The 14122-nt window shown below is 40.3% G+C and overlaps 1 protein-coding gene across 1 annotated transcript in view; it reads right to left on the bottom strand.

Moving 5' to 3' along the window:
* The window catches only part of RFC1 (replication factor C subunit 1), a 32628-nt gene that overhangs the window by 5740 nt on the left and 12766 nt on the right, over positions 1 to 14122 (bottom strand). Inside the window, exons 6-17 of the mRNA XM_054383301.1 lie at positions 12006 to 12238; positions 10867 to 10941; positions 9116 to 9193; positions 8203 to 8290; positions 7822 to 8120; positions 6619 to 6726; positions 5717 to 5896; positions 5308 to 5412; positions 3819 to 4215; positions 2856 to 2965; positions 1248 to 1362; positions 712 to 800 (exon numbers count right to left, since the gene is read on the bottom strand). Of these exons, the coding sequence (XP_054239276.1) occupies positions 712 to 800; positions 1248 to 1362; positions 2856 to 2965; positions 3819 to 4215; positions 5308 to 5412; positions 5717 to 5896; positions 6619 to 6726; positions 7822 to 8120; positions 8203 to 8290; positions 9116 to 9193; positions 10867 to 10941; positions 12006 to 12238 (1877 nt within the window). The remainder of the gene's footprint in view (positions 1 to 711; positions 801 to 1247; positions 1363 to 2855; positions 2966 to 3818; positions 4216 to 5307; positions 5413 to 5716; positions 5897 to 6618; positions 6727 to 7821; positions 8121 to 8202; positions 8291 to 9115; positions 9194 to 10866; positions 10942 to 12005; positions 12239 to 14122) is intronic.

The raw sequence follows: 14122 nt of genomic DNA, 5'->3' as shown, positions 1-14122 counted from the left end.
AGATCAAGAGTTCAGAGCAGAGCTGTCCACCTGCAGAACAAGATTCCTTTATGCAAAGGCCAGTGTGACCTGGCCTAGACCCAGAGGGAGTACTCATCTTTCTGACTGCACCCTGCCACAAAAAAATGCAGAAGCAGGAATTAAAAATATCAGTTCTTCCCTGGCCAAAGAGCTCAGCACTGAGGCCTAAGCATTATTAGGCTTACCAGCACAAACTTTGCCTGAAATTCAGCTCAATTCCTGCAATACAAATGTCTGCATCTGAACTGAAGATCTCTGTGCCCTTTGTTGTTGAAGTATTGCACATGACCATAGAGCATCTTCAGAAGCTAAACCAGGAGCTGCTAAGGAGAATTGTCTGTGCCACGTTGTTTATTGAGTGTTTCTGTCTTCTGAAGAGAACAGCTATCCCTGTCAGGTCACAAACCTCCTACTGCAGGCAGCTGTCAGCTGAGACCTGCAGATAAATTTATCTGCCCAGGAATAAACATCTAAAGTGTACACATCCAAGTTCATTACTCCAGGTTTCTTTTACAGAAGCATCTTCTCCCCACCTCTACCAATAGGTAATTTTTACACAAAGTGCTAAAACAGGTCAAACAGACTGTACTCTCTACAGACCAAGGGTTGAAGACTGGCTTGAAATAGGTTGTGCTGTACATGGTGTGCACTCTTAGCAATGGCATGAGCTAGTAACCATAGTAGTTTCACCTGAATCCCTCCTCTGTCTTCATTGCCTGCCATACCATCCACTTCATCCATGATCAATACATGCTTCCCGCTAACTGATGAGGATGTGCCTGAAAATGAATATGGACAACATGAGATGGGAGTAAACCAGGATCTTCCTCAGCTTTACCCAGTGGTTTACAGGTTAGGGACCCCCCTCTAGACACCCAAGATGGTGGTGAACCTCTCACTCTGCCACTTGATCACATGAACCTATGTTCACAGAGTAGAACTGACTATAATCTTCTGTCATCTCCCAAGAAAGAAGCCCTGTGCACAACAAAAGAGCAGCTGCAGTAGTTTATGCATGTTACCAACAGGACTGACAGCAGGATTCAATTCTGCAACTGGAGAGGAAATAAAACAGCTCACTAAGTGAAGCTATCCTCATAAGAGCTGGGTCCCTCCATGTGGTGAACAAGTTAAATTCCTAACACTGCTGTGTAATAAGGAAGCTTGATCCTTCTGTAACCAGAGCACTGGCTCAGGAAGAATCCTCCTGCAAACAGCAGACCTACCAGAGCAGAAGTCTTTGATGCTGGTGTTGTTCAGCGACTCAGCAACTACTTCCTTGAGGCTGCTCTTACTGCGAGTGTCACTGGCATTCAGCTCCACATAGCTATATCCCAGCTCCTAGGCCAGACACAAAGCACACACAAAGTGAGAACATGGGTCAGTGACAAAAGCTTGTGCACACTCTGAATTAGCAGCAGTAGTTCAGGGTTCTGGAAGAAAGCTCTTACAACACCATTTTCACATAAACTTTATGGCTTTGATTCCTTTCTCCCCTTCTACTCCTTTTCTCTCAAATTCCAAAGAAGTGTTTAGAACTAGACACAGGACAGATGTGCCCAAAAGAGAACTTTTAAGGAAGAGTAGGAGTAAATCAGTGGCAGATTTCCAAAGGATTAACAGGACTGCCACCAGGGCTGGAAGCACAACTTCACACCAAGGCTGGCTAAGCTCAGAGGTATTTCCAGCTCCATATTAAAGTCTTGGGCAAAGAATCAGGACAAGAAACCTGCCTCTGAAAGCTGAATGAAAGAGAAGTGTTTAATTATCCAGAAATCCAGGAAACACACTGCTGCCCCAGGAGTCCTAACACTTCAGAACAGGGCTGGGTTGCATGTCCCTGAAAGCACTTAAACCCCAGCTGCTCCTTCATCAGCAAACTCCCACTGCCAGAGCAAGCCACAGTGCAACATGGACCTGCACACAGCTCTGTCCTTGCAGCTTCAGCAACCCAGTTTTGTTGTCTCCCCCTGCAGAGACCTGAAGCAGCTGTGAACAAACAGGCTTGGAAACTAGAGGCAGAAAAGCATCAGCTTGTTGGCACAAAGATCTAGAGCAGGGGAGAACTGGGAGTTACTCCGTACAACCCAGATACTGAGATAAGCAATCATTCCTTCCTTGCACAAGGATCAGATAGCTGACAATAGCTCTCAACCCTTCCAAGCTGGTAGTAAATCTAACAAAGTCCTTGCAAGTCATGGGAGAACAAAACATCTAACTTGTTACAACTACACTATTAATAGTTGAGCTTTAATGGTATTTCTAAAACATGGAGTTCTCAGCTGATGCTCCTGCTGCCGTCAGTGGAACAGTGTTCCAGCTAAGAGGGGAACAAATTAAGTTCAGATTTAGCAACACACAGCCCTGTCAACTTCTCTCATTCTAAACTAGCACCTGAACTTAGAATGAGGCTGGGAAACATATCTGTGCTAGATACAAAAAACCATGGCCAAGTCTGTCATAGAAGCTTCCATCTAAGAAGCCTGCCTGGATTCCACTGCCAGTAAATTTAGGTGCAAATATTCTTTGACTTGTGGAACTAGTGCTGAAGGTTCACAATTCTTGAAAACCATTTCCAGTTGCTCAACATTCTGTGAAATGCTTCTTCTCGAGAGATACACACATACGTCATTGCTACATTCTTACCCCAGACCTAATAAAGGGATCTAAACATCCACTTATTCTCACCGGTCACCCTGTTCTGAGCAGGTGGAACCAGACTGGGTACAGACCCTGGTCATGCAGGGAAATTCCCCTGCACACTCCCTCTGTATTCAGATGCAGAACTGATAATAAACAAAAAGTGCTGGGAACAACTGTTACTATCAACTCACCTTACAAACCAAAGAAGCTGTAGTAGTTTTACCAACTCCAGGTAGACCAGAAAGCAATGCTGCTTTAAAACTAGTACCATCATCTTTGCCTCCGGCTTTATTGCTCTTTGCTACAAAAGAAGATTGCAGGTTTTAGCCAGGTATATATTACTAAAACTACTAAAGATCGTAAACATCGCTGGACTTTTCCCTCAATTAAGGCCTGATATGAATAAAAAAATAAAAATAAATGGATACACATCTGCATCCTAACCATCTGAGGAAAAGCAGCTAAAACCATTTTAGTTTAAGCCTTGCAGTGATTCTAAACTAAGAAATAGCCAAAGTGCTATTAATGTAATACAACTATTTCAGCAATTTCCTCACACCCACATCATAAAAATAACCAACTACCACTTAACACACCAAACACACCACACAAAAACCTCACTAGCCACTATGGCTAAAGGGAAATCTAAATGCTATTTTTAGGCACAGAAAAAACTGCCTAGAGGATGACACATGGCATGGACTTGTCAGGCAGAACCAACACCTCAGCAGTTCATCACTTCCCCAGGCCTGGCCCAGCTATCTTCTGTTTTCATCATGGCCACAGAGAGGTTAGTACTGGACAGTATTTCTCTTGGGTCAAAAGGATTCCATAGGCTGAATCTGACACCATTTTCATACGTGTTAATGCCAAGGCTATTTTGGTTTCTTTGGAAAACAAAAATCACTTTTTAAGACACTGCCACGAGACTTAGAATACTTGTCAGATGCAGTTTTCCTTTCTGCTTTTTTAGGGGGAGGGTGATAAGTAAATAACTGCTTCAACAAAACAACTCAGGCTCAGCTGCTGCTAAAAATGCAGCTGGCTGCAGCCTCATTCAGAGTTTCTAGAGCTGTTTTGTTATCTTAGCCCAGAGAACCAAGCAGCATGACTGCAATGGAAAGACACAAAGAAAAGTGAACCATGCTGATCACCTTGTCCATCTTCTGAGGTATTCTTGTGCCAATTCCTGAGCCACCGGAGCAGTTTGTTGGCACAGCTTTGCTCACCCTGCTGTCCAATTATTGCCTTAATAGACACAGGCTTGTATTTATCTACCCATAGCAATCTCTCTGTTCCATCTTCATTCATCTCAGAAACCAAGTTCTCCTTGGGTTTGGTAGCTTCTTCCTTCTCTCCAGCCTGCCATTTGAAGTCCATCAGCTTTTGAACAGCAGTGGTTTCCTTCTTGACAGACTTGACACTATCTCCTTTTTCAGGAGTAGACTTCAATTTTTTATTTTCAGCTTCCCTTTTGAAGGGGCTCAAATTTTTCTTTCCAGCTACCACTTTCTGTGGTGTCCTTTTAGGTCTTGATTCTACTTTCTTTGCCTTGGGAAAAGAAAGGTAAGAAAATTAAAAATGGAAATTAAGATAAACCCAAACCCATACAATAAATAAGCATTATGTCTTGGAATGCATGTACAGGGAAGCTTAACACAGTAAGAAAGATTTAAAAAACACCACCAAAGCACTAAAAAAACACAATTCAAGAGCAGATAAATTAAAAAACAAGCCACTGTTAAACAAGATGCCAGCTGGTTCTGTAGCACAAGCTACAGAGAAGAGGCAGGAAGTATTCTGGTCATTCCAAGAGTAGTCAGTCCTTTTAGTCATTAAAAAAACCCACAGACCTGCTGCCTGCCTGTCAGGTTGGAACAAATCAGCCAGACACCCATGAAGCTCTTGCGAAACAACATTTCTGGAAGTGTTCAGCTCAAAACACAATTCAAAAGGGAGTGAAAGTAATTAGCTAGGAAGCTTTGACACCAACAGTACCTTTACATGCAACAATTCATGTCTAGCCACATCAGAAGTGCCAAGGGCTCAACCAAGTGTACAACATGCTTGAGCTAAGAGATTTTAGTAATGTTTTATCAGCCTTTAAAGACTACATTCAAATGTGAATTTAAAAAAAAAGAAAAAACAAAACTAAAGTTACTGTTTCTACAGTATTCCCCCCAAAATTTACTTTTAATATTGTTAGTTCAAGTACCATATAAAGACAACATGTGTTATGTATACACATGGTAAAGCTGTCCCATGTTTATAGTGTGATTTTATATTAGGCCTGAGTGCCACATTGGATCAGTCACTGTCACTTATTTTAAAGAATAAATAGTTTAAAACTAAAAAATATCTAAGGAGATACCTGACTGAGGAGATAATTGTATCTAAAACACATACAATACAGGAATATAAAAATTAAAGATGGGGGGAAGAATAATTAAAAAAAAAAAAAATCTATAGGTCCCAAGTAGAAATTTTAAACATAAATAGAACACTTTCAGTACTTTTAACCTAGCAGGTCAAACTGACAATCACAGGGTCACTGTTACTGGAACAGAAGATCAAAACTCCTTCCAATTAAAAACAAACCAAAGCAAAAAGCAATCCCCCCTGCTAAGTCTTTAACAAACAAACCTCTGTTTCAGCTGCCAGCTCATATTTGGACTTCTTGCCTGGCATAGTTCGAATAAGATCAAACAGCCCATCTTCATCAATAACTTTTGTCCCTAAAGCTGATGCCTGCAGCAAAACAGAGAATTAAAAGTCAGGGCAAGTAAAGTTAGGAGTCACATAATTCACTTCCCAGTGCTTTCCAGTATAGATGTTTAGGAACACACAAAAATACCTTTCTGTTGTTGTATGCTCACGTATACCTGTGTATATGCACACACAAACCACAAAACCCTAGAACAGGAGACAGCCTTTCCTTTTGAACATGCACTTAATTGGTAGTAGTGCCTCCTTTTGGCAGGGATGAGTTAAAAACCCTACAGAGATGAACACTTCAGTTTCACTTCTGCTTTGCTCAGGCACTGGAACCCACCTTTTCACACTTTGCCTGGCCACAGTCTCGCCCCATGACCAGATAGTTTGTCTTCTTGCTGACGTTGCCGGTTACTTTGCCTCCGTACCGCTCGATCAGAGACTTGGCCTCATCTCTCTCAATACACTCCAGAACACCTGTAATGACGAAGGTCAGGCCTTCCAAGCAGTTTTCAGCTCCCTGAGAAGCAGAGCATTGCAGAAAATAACCATTACCTGATGCAATTCTATCAAATACCTCTTCACTATATAAGCTTCTTTAACCCCCTACTGTGTCACACACCCTATGAAACATTAAACATAAGCCTATGATACCTAGCTAGGTAACAGCTTTAAAGGGTCAAAAGCCATTAAAAGGAATAGCTATCAACAAATTCACACCTTCTTTACCTGAGCAATCATACTTCTAACACTTTGTGCAGGAGACCTTATAGCAGCCTTCCAGTACCTGAAGGGAGACTACCAGAAAGCTGGGAAGGGACTTTTTACAATGGCCTGTAGTGATAGGGAGAATGGACTGAAGCTTGAGGAGGGCAGATTTAGACTGGAGATTAGGAAGAAATTCTTTACAGTGAGTGTGGTGAGACATTGGAACAGGTTGCACAGGAAGGTCATGGATGCCCCCTCCCAGTAGGTGTTCAAGACCAGACTGGATGAGGCGTTGAGCAACCTGGTCTAGTGGAAGGTGTCCCTGCCCAGGGCAGGAGGGTTGATTTTGAAGGTCCCTTCCACCCCAAATCATTCTGTCAAGCTCTGCAATACTATTTAGCTTCTGCCAATACACACTTTGAGAAAAATGCCAGGTTTAAAACAGTTTAATTGACGCTTGTCAGATCACTTCTAACAGTGAGCCTGTGAGACATTCCACTTCTACCTAAAGAATTTTACTGTAGCCAAACTCACCTGAGGTATCTCTTTGGAACCCAGCGCTTTTGGTCCCTCACGATTAAGGAAGCTTCGGTAGGCTTCATAATTGCTTCGCTTCTTTTCAGAGTCTTCAGGACTTACAGACTTGGGTAGGATGGGAAAAAAAACACCACCACCAAAAACAATACACTTAATACAAATATAAAACAAAAGAAACTGAAGCATCACAGCTTGAAACGTTTTAATGCACCAAACGGAAAGTTCTAACACTTGCTTTAATCTATTAACATGTAAGAGCAAAGCTTACGCCGGTTTTCCTGCCTGTGTTTTATGCATTTTCTGTTCTTTTTAAAGATTTCAAATAAAAAAATTTGCCGGAGAGTTCAAAGAATATGTATTCACTGTCAAGTTTCTGCAGATTCACTTGTATCCCACATGCTCACTTAATTCATAAACTGCTGCTTTAAATTCAGATCCTATTTTATTTCAAAATGATGCTCAAGTACAGACAAGATCTATACTTACATAAAAGTAGAAATACTACAAATTAGACCTTCAGAGATACTTTTTTTTTTTTAAATCAGAAAAACATTATTTAAAACTCCCTCCAAAAAGCTGCAGACTCTCCCTCCCAATTACAACTGCTATTTAAGTACCAAAAGCAGGGTATTTTGTACTTCATTCTTAAGATTGCCAGTAACTGCCAGTGTGTGCAATAATACAGTTACTGAATCAGAGAGTTGAAACTAAATTATATTCCAAATAATGTATCAATCATAAGAAATACACTTCAGAAACAAGAGACTAGGGAGGGAGGAGAAAACCCACCAATGCCATTTATCATTTTAACAGCAGTATGGATCCACAAGGTCACCGTGCTCACATACACAAACTTTCACTCACTAGGGAAGTGTCACAATTCCTGCTTTCCATATTTTCCCAGGATAGGTAAATGTGAAAGCAGGGAACTGATTTTGCAGTGTATTGTCATATCCTGATGAGCATTAAAGAACTCCCAGTACCTTCATACATTTCATTTACATTTTTCCCAGATGATTTTTCTCCCCCCTGTATTTTTACAATTGCTAGGAACTTAAAGCCTTAACAGAATCCAAGTGGTTTAAAATTGTCCTTCTGGACTCAAAGTACACCAAGTTACAGCAATGACACAAATAACAATAAAGGAAAACTATTTTCCTGAAAACTCCATCAAGACAAATTCATTTTGATAGCTCCTACCTCAGCCTTCTTGGGAGAAATTTTCTCCTTCTTTGGTGTTGTCCTCTCTTCTTTCCCTGAAGCAGCTTTTTCTTTAGATACTGAACTTTGAGCTCCTGTTTCCTTTTCAGCAGTCCCTGCTTTTTGTTTCAGAGACACCAGCTTAGAGCTGGGTTTCAAAGGCAAGAGCTTATCTGTCGACTCTCTTGCTGTTTTACCATCAGATTGTGGGGATGAACGAGAGCCCTTGGAATGTTCAGGTTTAGTTTGCTGCTTTGGACTGCAATCCTTTGCTTCACCTGTCAAGTTTGCTGCTTTCCCTTCAAAGAGGAATATATATATACATAAGAATGTGTCTTATTAATATAAACTCATAAATGTTTTCTGTATTCCATGTCCTACCTCCTTCTGACTGCTTGCATCTTTCTGTCACGTTAGGACTGCTCTTGATGCTCAGCACTGTCTGCTCCCCTCCTGAATCTCTCCGAGCCTAAGCACACACACACAATGCCATAGTCAGCCATGCATGTCCCAGGGTACCAGTAAGTCCAATCCCCAACTTTCACTGCTCTTAAGTACAATAGACTGAATGACATCTGACAAAGCTGATTCCCACCAGAAGTCACAACATAAGGCAGGTAGCTGAGCAAGTTCTACACTCAGCCATGCACATAAATTCCTTCAGGCAAAAGCCTGACAAACTTCCAGGTTACAGTAAATTTCAGTCCTAATTGGTTTACTAATCTAGAAGTAAAAACACTTGCTATATTCAAATTAAAAATTTGAAACAATAAAACCTTTAATGTATAACAGCAAATATTTTACTGCACTGTACACCAGAAGCAATGAGCATTGGGAAGGTTTCCACTACTGGGGTTAGTCTCAAAGCTCCCAAAATCCCTGCTTGTCCCATGTCTCAAAGGAGAATATTCTCCTTCCTTTCTCTCCCATCGCTTTTCACCAGTTTGTGCCATTGGCTCATTTTATTCAATCTGGTCCCTCTGAACCAGCAGAGCTTTAGCTGACCTAAATCATGAGTCTTCAGCAATACACTTCACTTGAGAACTAGAACTTAAGAGTCCCATTTCAGTAGAAGCAAACAAAGATCCAACAACGCCTGCTATCTGATCAGGAAAGACCACATCTGATGACTGAGGGAAATCCTGGAGGACAAGCATGAGAAGTGTTATTCTCATGCAAACATTTTCTTGCTGTTTTTAATGTGTTTATATGGAAGTCTCAAATATTTGATGTCTAAGGAACACTGACAGCAATACAATTTCTAAAAACTTTTAAAAACTTTTAAAAACTGAACCTTTTTCTTCTGGGGTGTTTCATCCAACATGGCCAAAGTTTTAGCAAATTCTTCATCTTCATGCAGCTGTCTCTCCAACTGGAAGATAAAAAAAAATTGTTTCCTCCAAAAAGAGACTGAAGTCTAATGAGAAAAGTAGTCTGGATTTGTTGCACTGGAAACATTCATACACCTGAACAATCTGTTTTCACAAACGTTTTCTAGTCCTTCATATTTTTTGTTGCTTATCTTTTGTTAAAGCTTGGATTATTAAATGCAAATCAAAACTTGAAGGCAGGATCTCACAACAACCAGCTTGCACTGAGACAAAACCTGCTGGCTTCAGAAAACTTCAAAGAACAGCCCCAAAAGACAAATAGGAACAATACCTGTGTTAAAGTATTACTATATCTCAAAGAATGTTTTAGTCTTGTTTACTGATAGCAATTTACCATATAAAAAAAGAGAAAAAACTGGCAGTTTGGGGGAATTTAGCTACTGCTCTTAGCCCAGCTCTTGTTGTTGGTTCCATCTGCTATATACTTTTCACTTCACTATTTCTGCTTGCACAACCGACTGGCTTTGACAGAAGAGCCAGTAAGAACTAACACTGCACATGGAACCTGAGGAAGTTTCAATTGTAAGAAACAAAACCAGGTTGTTTCATTTTTAATTTCACCTAACAAAACAAATGCAACATCTACAGCGATAACTGATCAACTTATCTTCCCTATCCAACATGGGCCCCTGGGGAAAACATTTGCTACTCCTGAACAGTGTACACTAATGCCAATAATTATTGGTTATTGCTTAAAAAAAACCCAACAAAAATATTTTCAGAACTGTAAGTCAAACATGCTATGCTACAAGATCCAAACAGATGACTTTAGAAAACCAATATGCTACAGGTATTACTTTTATGTGCCCTTCTTCCCTGGGGACAGTAAGAAGGGGAGGGACACAAACCAGAGAGGCAGAGATACACTTCAAATAAAGTACAAAGTACATGCATTTGATGATAAATGAGATAAAGGATGATGACAATGAGTGCTGGAGGCAAGATCAGTTCAGATGAAAAACACCACCTTCTTTTTCCTGACAGAATGTTTAACTTTCTAATAGAGTCATCGCTCATCTGGGGAGATCAAAAATGAGACCAAGTTTGGCAGGATATTTATTTCAAATTATACTCAATATTACCAATATAGGAAAATTAACTGATTTTCCCAAGAACAAGTAAACATCTACCACAAGTGTACCTTTCCTTCACATCACCACTGATTCAGACAGGAAAGTTTAAGGCACACATATTAGGGTAATTTAATTTTTTTCTCAGCTTTAAGAAAACTCTGGTGACAAGTGAAACAAATAATGACTGGCAATGGCTTTTCATTGTTCACTCCATGGAATGAGCAGGGCTAAAAAAACCCACAAAAATCAAACCACAAAACAAAAACCACTAAAAAATGAGGAAGCAGAAAGCTAATTATGTGTGAAAAGCAAGACTATTACAGACATATCAAGTGCACAGGCAGAGAAAATCTGAAGAGATAGAAGGTAGGTTAAGTGAGATGCTCTATTTGTCTAACTGAAATAATGCCCATAAAAGTAACTGTGTGACTATGTTTGCATCTATGTGCAAGAGTTAAGTGCACAGAAGAAGTTTATTACACTTTATTTAGAGTACACATGGAAAGTCTATCTTAAGGAAAAACAATTTTAAATTACACAAACTGCTCCTGGCATAGGGCAGCAAATAATAGAGCTTTTACCTCTGAGTCTTCTTCAAGCTGCAGTTGCCTAGCAATGGCCTCATCATCTAGTGTGCTGTCTCTGCTTTGTGAAGGCTGTATTTAAGAAAAAAAACACAGTTCAGTTTTCCCAATGGTGTATAAATTATAATAATTTAATCTGTAATAATTCATTTTGTATATTCTAGAAAATAAGACATGCAGCATTTTATTCCTACCTCTCTAAACGCTATTGAAAACAAGGCTGTTTTCAAGACGATTACTATTCAACACAAAACCACTAAATACCTCATTTCTTCAAACAATGCTGAGCATCTTTGAAACTATCACGTGGCCCATTTGAAGGGGAAATCAGTAACCACATTGTGAATTTCTCATTTCACAGGATGTTAGAGGTTGGAAGGCATTTCTGGAGATCCAAGTCCAACCCCCTCGCCAGAGCAGGGCCATGGAATCTAATGCAGGTTGCACAGGAACACATCCAGACGGGTCTTGAGTCTCCAGAGAAGGAGACTCCACAAGCCCTCTGGGGAGCCTCGTGCAGTGCTCCATGACCCTTACAGTAAAGGAGCTCTTCCTCATGTTGAGGTGAAACTTATTGTGCTGTAGTTTACATCCATTGCCCCTTGTCCTATCACAGGGCACAAGTGAGAAGTGTCCTTTCCTTCTTGACACCCAGCCCTCCTATATTTATAAACATTTATTAAATCCCCTCTCAGCCTTCTCTTCTCCAGACTAAAAAGCTCGAGGTCCCTCAGCCTTTCCTCCATACTTCATTGCTTTGTCATTCCATAGATATGTGTGCCATAAAGCTTGGGAAAGATACCTCCCTCCTCTTGCTCCTGCCCTAAACCTCCAACTCTAAGCTATTCCATCTACTCACTAATCTCAGAAATCAGTTTTAAGTCAAGACACTGGAGAAGAAGCAATGGAGAAAATGACATTAACTTTGTGCTATCTTCTCATACATGGACACACTATTCAATTTGCATTTGAGTAATTCATATACCTGCATGTACCATCAGAACTGAACTGAGCGGTCATTAAAAGTAACATTAGGTAGAACAAGCAGTTAATTACCTCCCTGCAGGCATTGAACTGGCCATTTTGATCTGTTACCAGACACATCAGCAGCCTAAAGGAACATCATCAGGACTTACTTCTTTCCTTTTACTGGCTACCAGTTTCTTTTCTGATCGTTGGACTCTACTTGTCCCAAAATAATCCAGTGCTGAGGTAGGAGTCTGTTTCACTGGAGATACTGGTTTGCTTTTAGCTCGTGATTTGACTTCTTCCTTTTTCACTGCAGTTGTTTCTGGACAACCAATCGCCGACGTCCCATTTTCCTTGGGCTTCAGAGAAATTCTTTTATTGACAAAGTCATCTTCTTCATCTAAACATGAAAAATACTCTATTACTTCTGGCATGTGAAATTTAAGTTCTTACAACAGGACTGTCAAGAGAACTATTTTGGCAGATTACATGCACTCAGATTAAGAAAATATTGTGTTTAGAAGGTATTAAAAAAAGGCTGAGTTGCACAACATAGTATTTAGCAGCACAGCTCAAGATTGAAGAGTGAGTTACTGAAATAAAGACACAAACATTACTTATGTTCATACATTACCTCTCACTTAGAGATATTCACAAAGAAAACCTTTCCTTTATGAAACAAGGAAGGCAATAAAAAACCCTAGGTCACTGAATTTTGAACCCTCTCCTTAATCCAATAAATGGAGCAGCACAAATCTTGCTTCACATAGAGCTTGAAGTACAAAGTGAAACCTATTTATTTTATTACTTTATTGTATTCATTAACAGAGCACTTAGTGTAGGCTTTTAGACTTGCATATTAAGAGTCTCTCAATATTAAACTATAAACCAAGGGAAAAATACACTCTACTTACAAAAAGCTCCTTGAACAAGCTTACTAGTTGTTTTTACAGTACTGCTCATAATTCTCAATGTTTAACAGAAAAACTCTAGGGTTTGGTTTTGTTTTTCTCCACTCTTCTCCCTTTTTGTCAGATTCCAGCAGCTGGCAGCCAGCTGAACATCAGCCATCAGTGTGCCCAGGTGGCCACCAGCATCCAGGTCTGGATCAACAATACTGCAGCCAGACTAGGACAGTGATTGCCTCCCTATACTCAGCACTGGTGTGGCCACACCTTGAGTACTGGGTTCAGTTTTGGGACCCTCACTACAAGAAGGACATTGACGTGCTGGTGTGGGTCACAGGGAAGCTGGTGAAGGGTCTAGACAACAGGTCTGGTGAGGAGCAGATGAGGTAAATGGAGTTTATTCTGGAGTAAAGGAGGCTGAAGGGGAGACCTCATTGCTCAGTCTCTGACTCCCTAAAAGGAGGTTGGAGCCAGGTGGCAGCTATTTTCTTCTCCCTAGTAACAAGAGAAAATGGCCTTAAGTTGCACCAGGGGAGGTTTAGGCTGGATATTATAAAAGACTTCTTGACTGCAAGGGCTCTCAAACAGTGGAATAGGCATCCTAGGGAGGTGGTTTAATCTTCATCCCTGGAGGTGTTTAAAAGCCTCAGGGATGTGGTGCTGAGGGACACATTTTAGCACCAGACTTGGCACAGTTAGATAATGGTTGGACTTGATGATCCTAAAGGTCTTTTCCAAGCAAAATGATTCTATTCGATATCTCCTACATTTCTGCACATGAACACTCTTCTTCTAGTACAGTCAAAACAACCTCAAAGAAACACAGCCATTTCACAGAACACAGAAATCAGGAAGATCAGCATAAGAAACAGAATTTTTTTCAGTTTAAAAGGAGGAGAAAAAGTGGCATATACAGTTTCATTAAGAATGAGCCCACAGACCACTAAACAAAAACTCAAGTCTTTCCTTTTAGGAGCTTTGTGTAGTAGCCAGGACACAGTCTTCCCAGCAATGAAAAAGTGAAAGAGGCTTTGATGGTAATTTATTTTTTCTGAACTAAAATTCTTCACCTAGTCAATCAACCAACAAAAAAATATTACTATGGACTTCAAAAAGTTGTGTCATGCTGTGAAGTCTGACAGTTACACAAATGAAATGAAAGGTACCAAAAACTCAAGAGGTATCACTGCCAAATGATTCAACTAAATGACAGCACAGAAGACAAACCTCTTCAATGGTGATAAAAGCACTTCCTTTGGGAATTCTAAAAACCTCAAAGTGCGCAAGGGCTAAGAAGCAAACTGCAAGAAAATCCCCCAAATGAACATTAGGCAGAAAGAATAAAGCACAAAGACTTGAGAGGAACAGAAACAGGG

The sequence above is a fragment of the Indicator indicator genome, chromosome 8 (assembly GCF_027791375.1).
Source record: "Indicator indicator isolate 239-I01 chromosome 8, UM_Iind_1.1, whole genome shotgun sequence".
Taxonomy (NCBI): Eukaryota; Metazoa; Chordata; class Aves; order Piciformes; family Indicatoridae; genus Indicator; species Indicator indicator.
The sequence above is the reverse complement of the archived record's forward strand: the minus strand, read 5'-3'. Positions and strand labels throughout refer to the sequence as shown.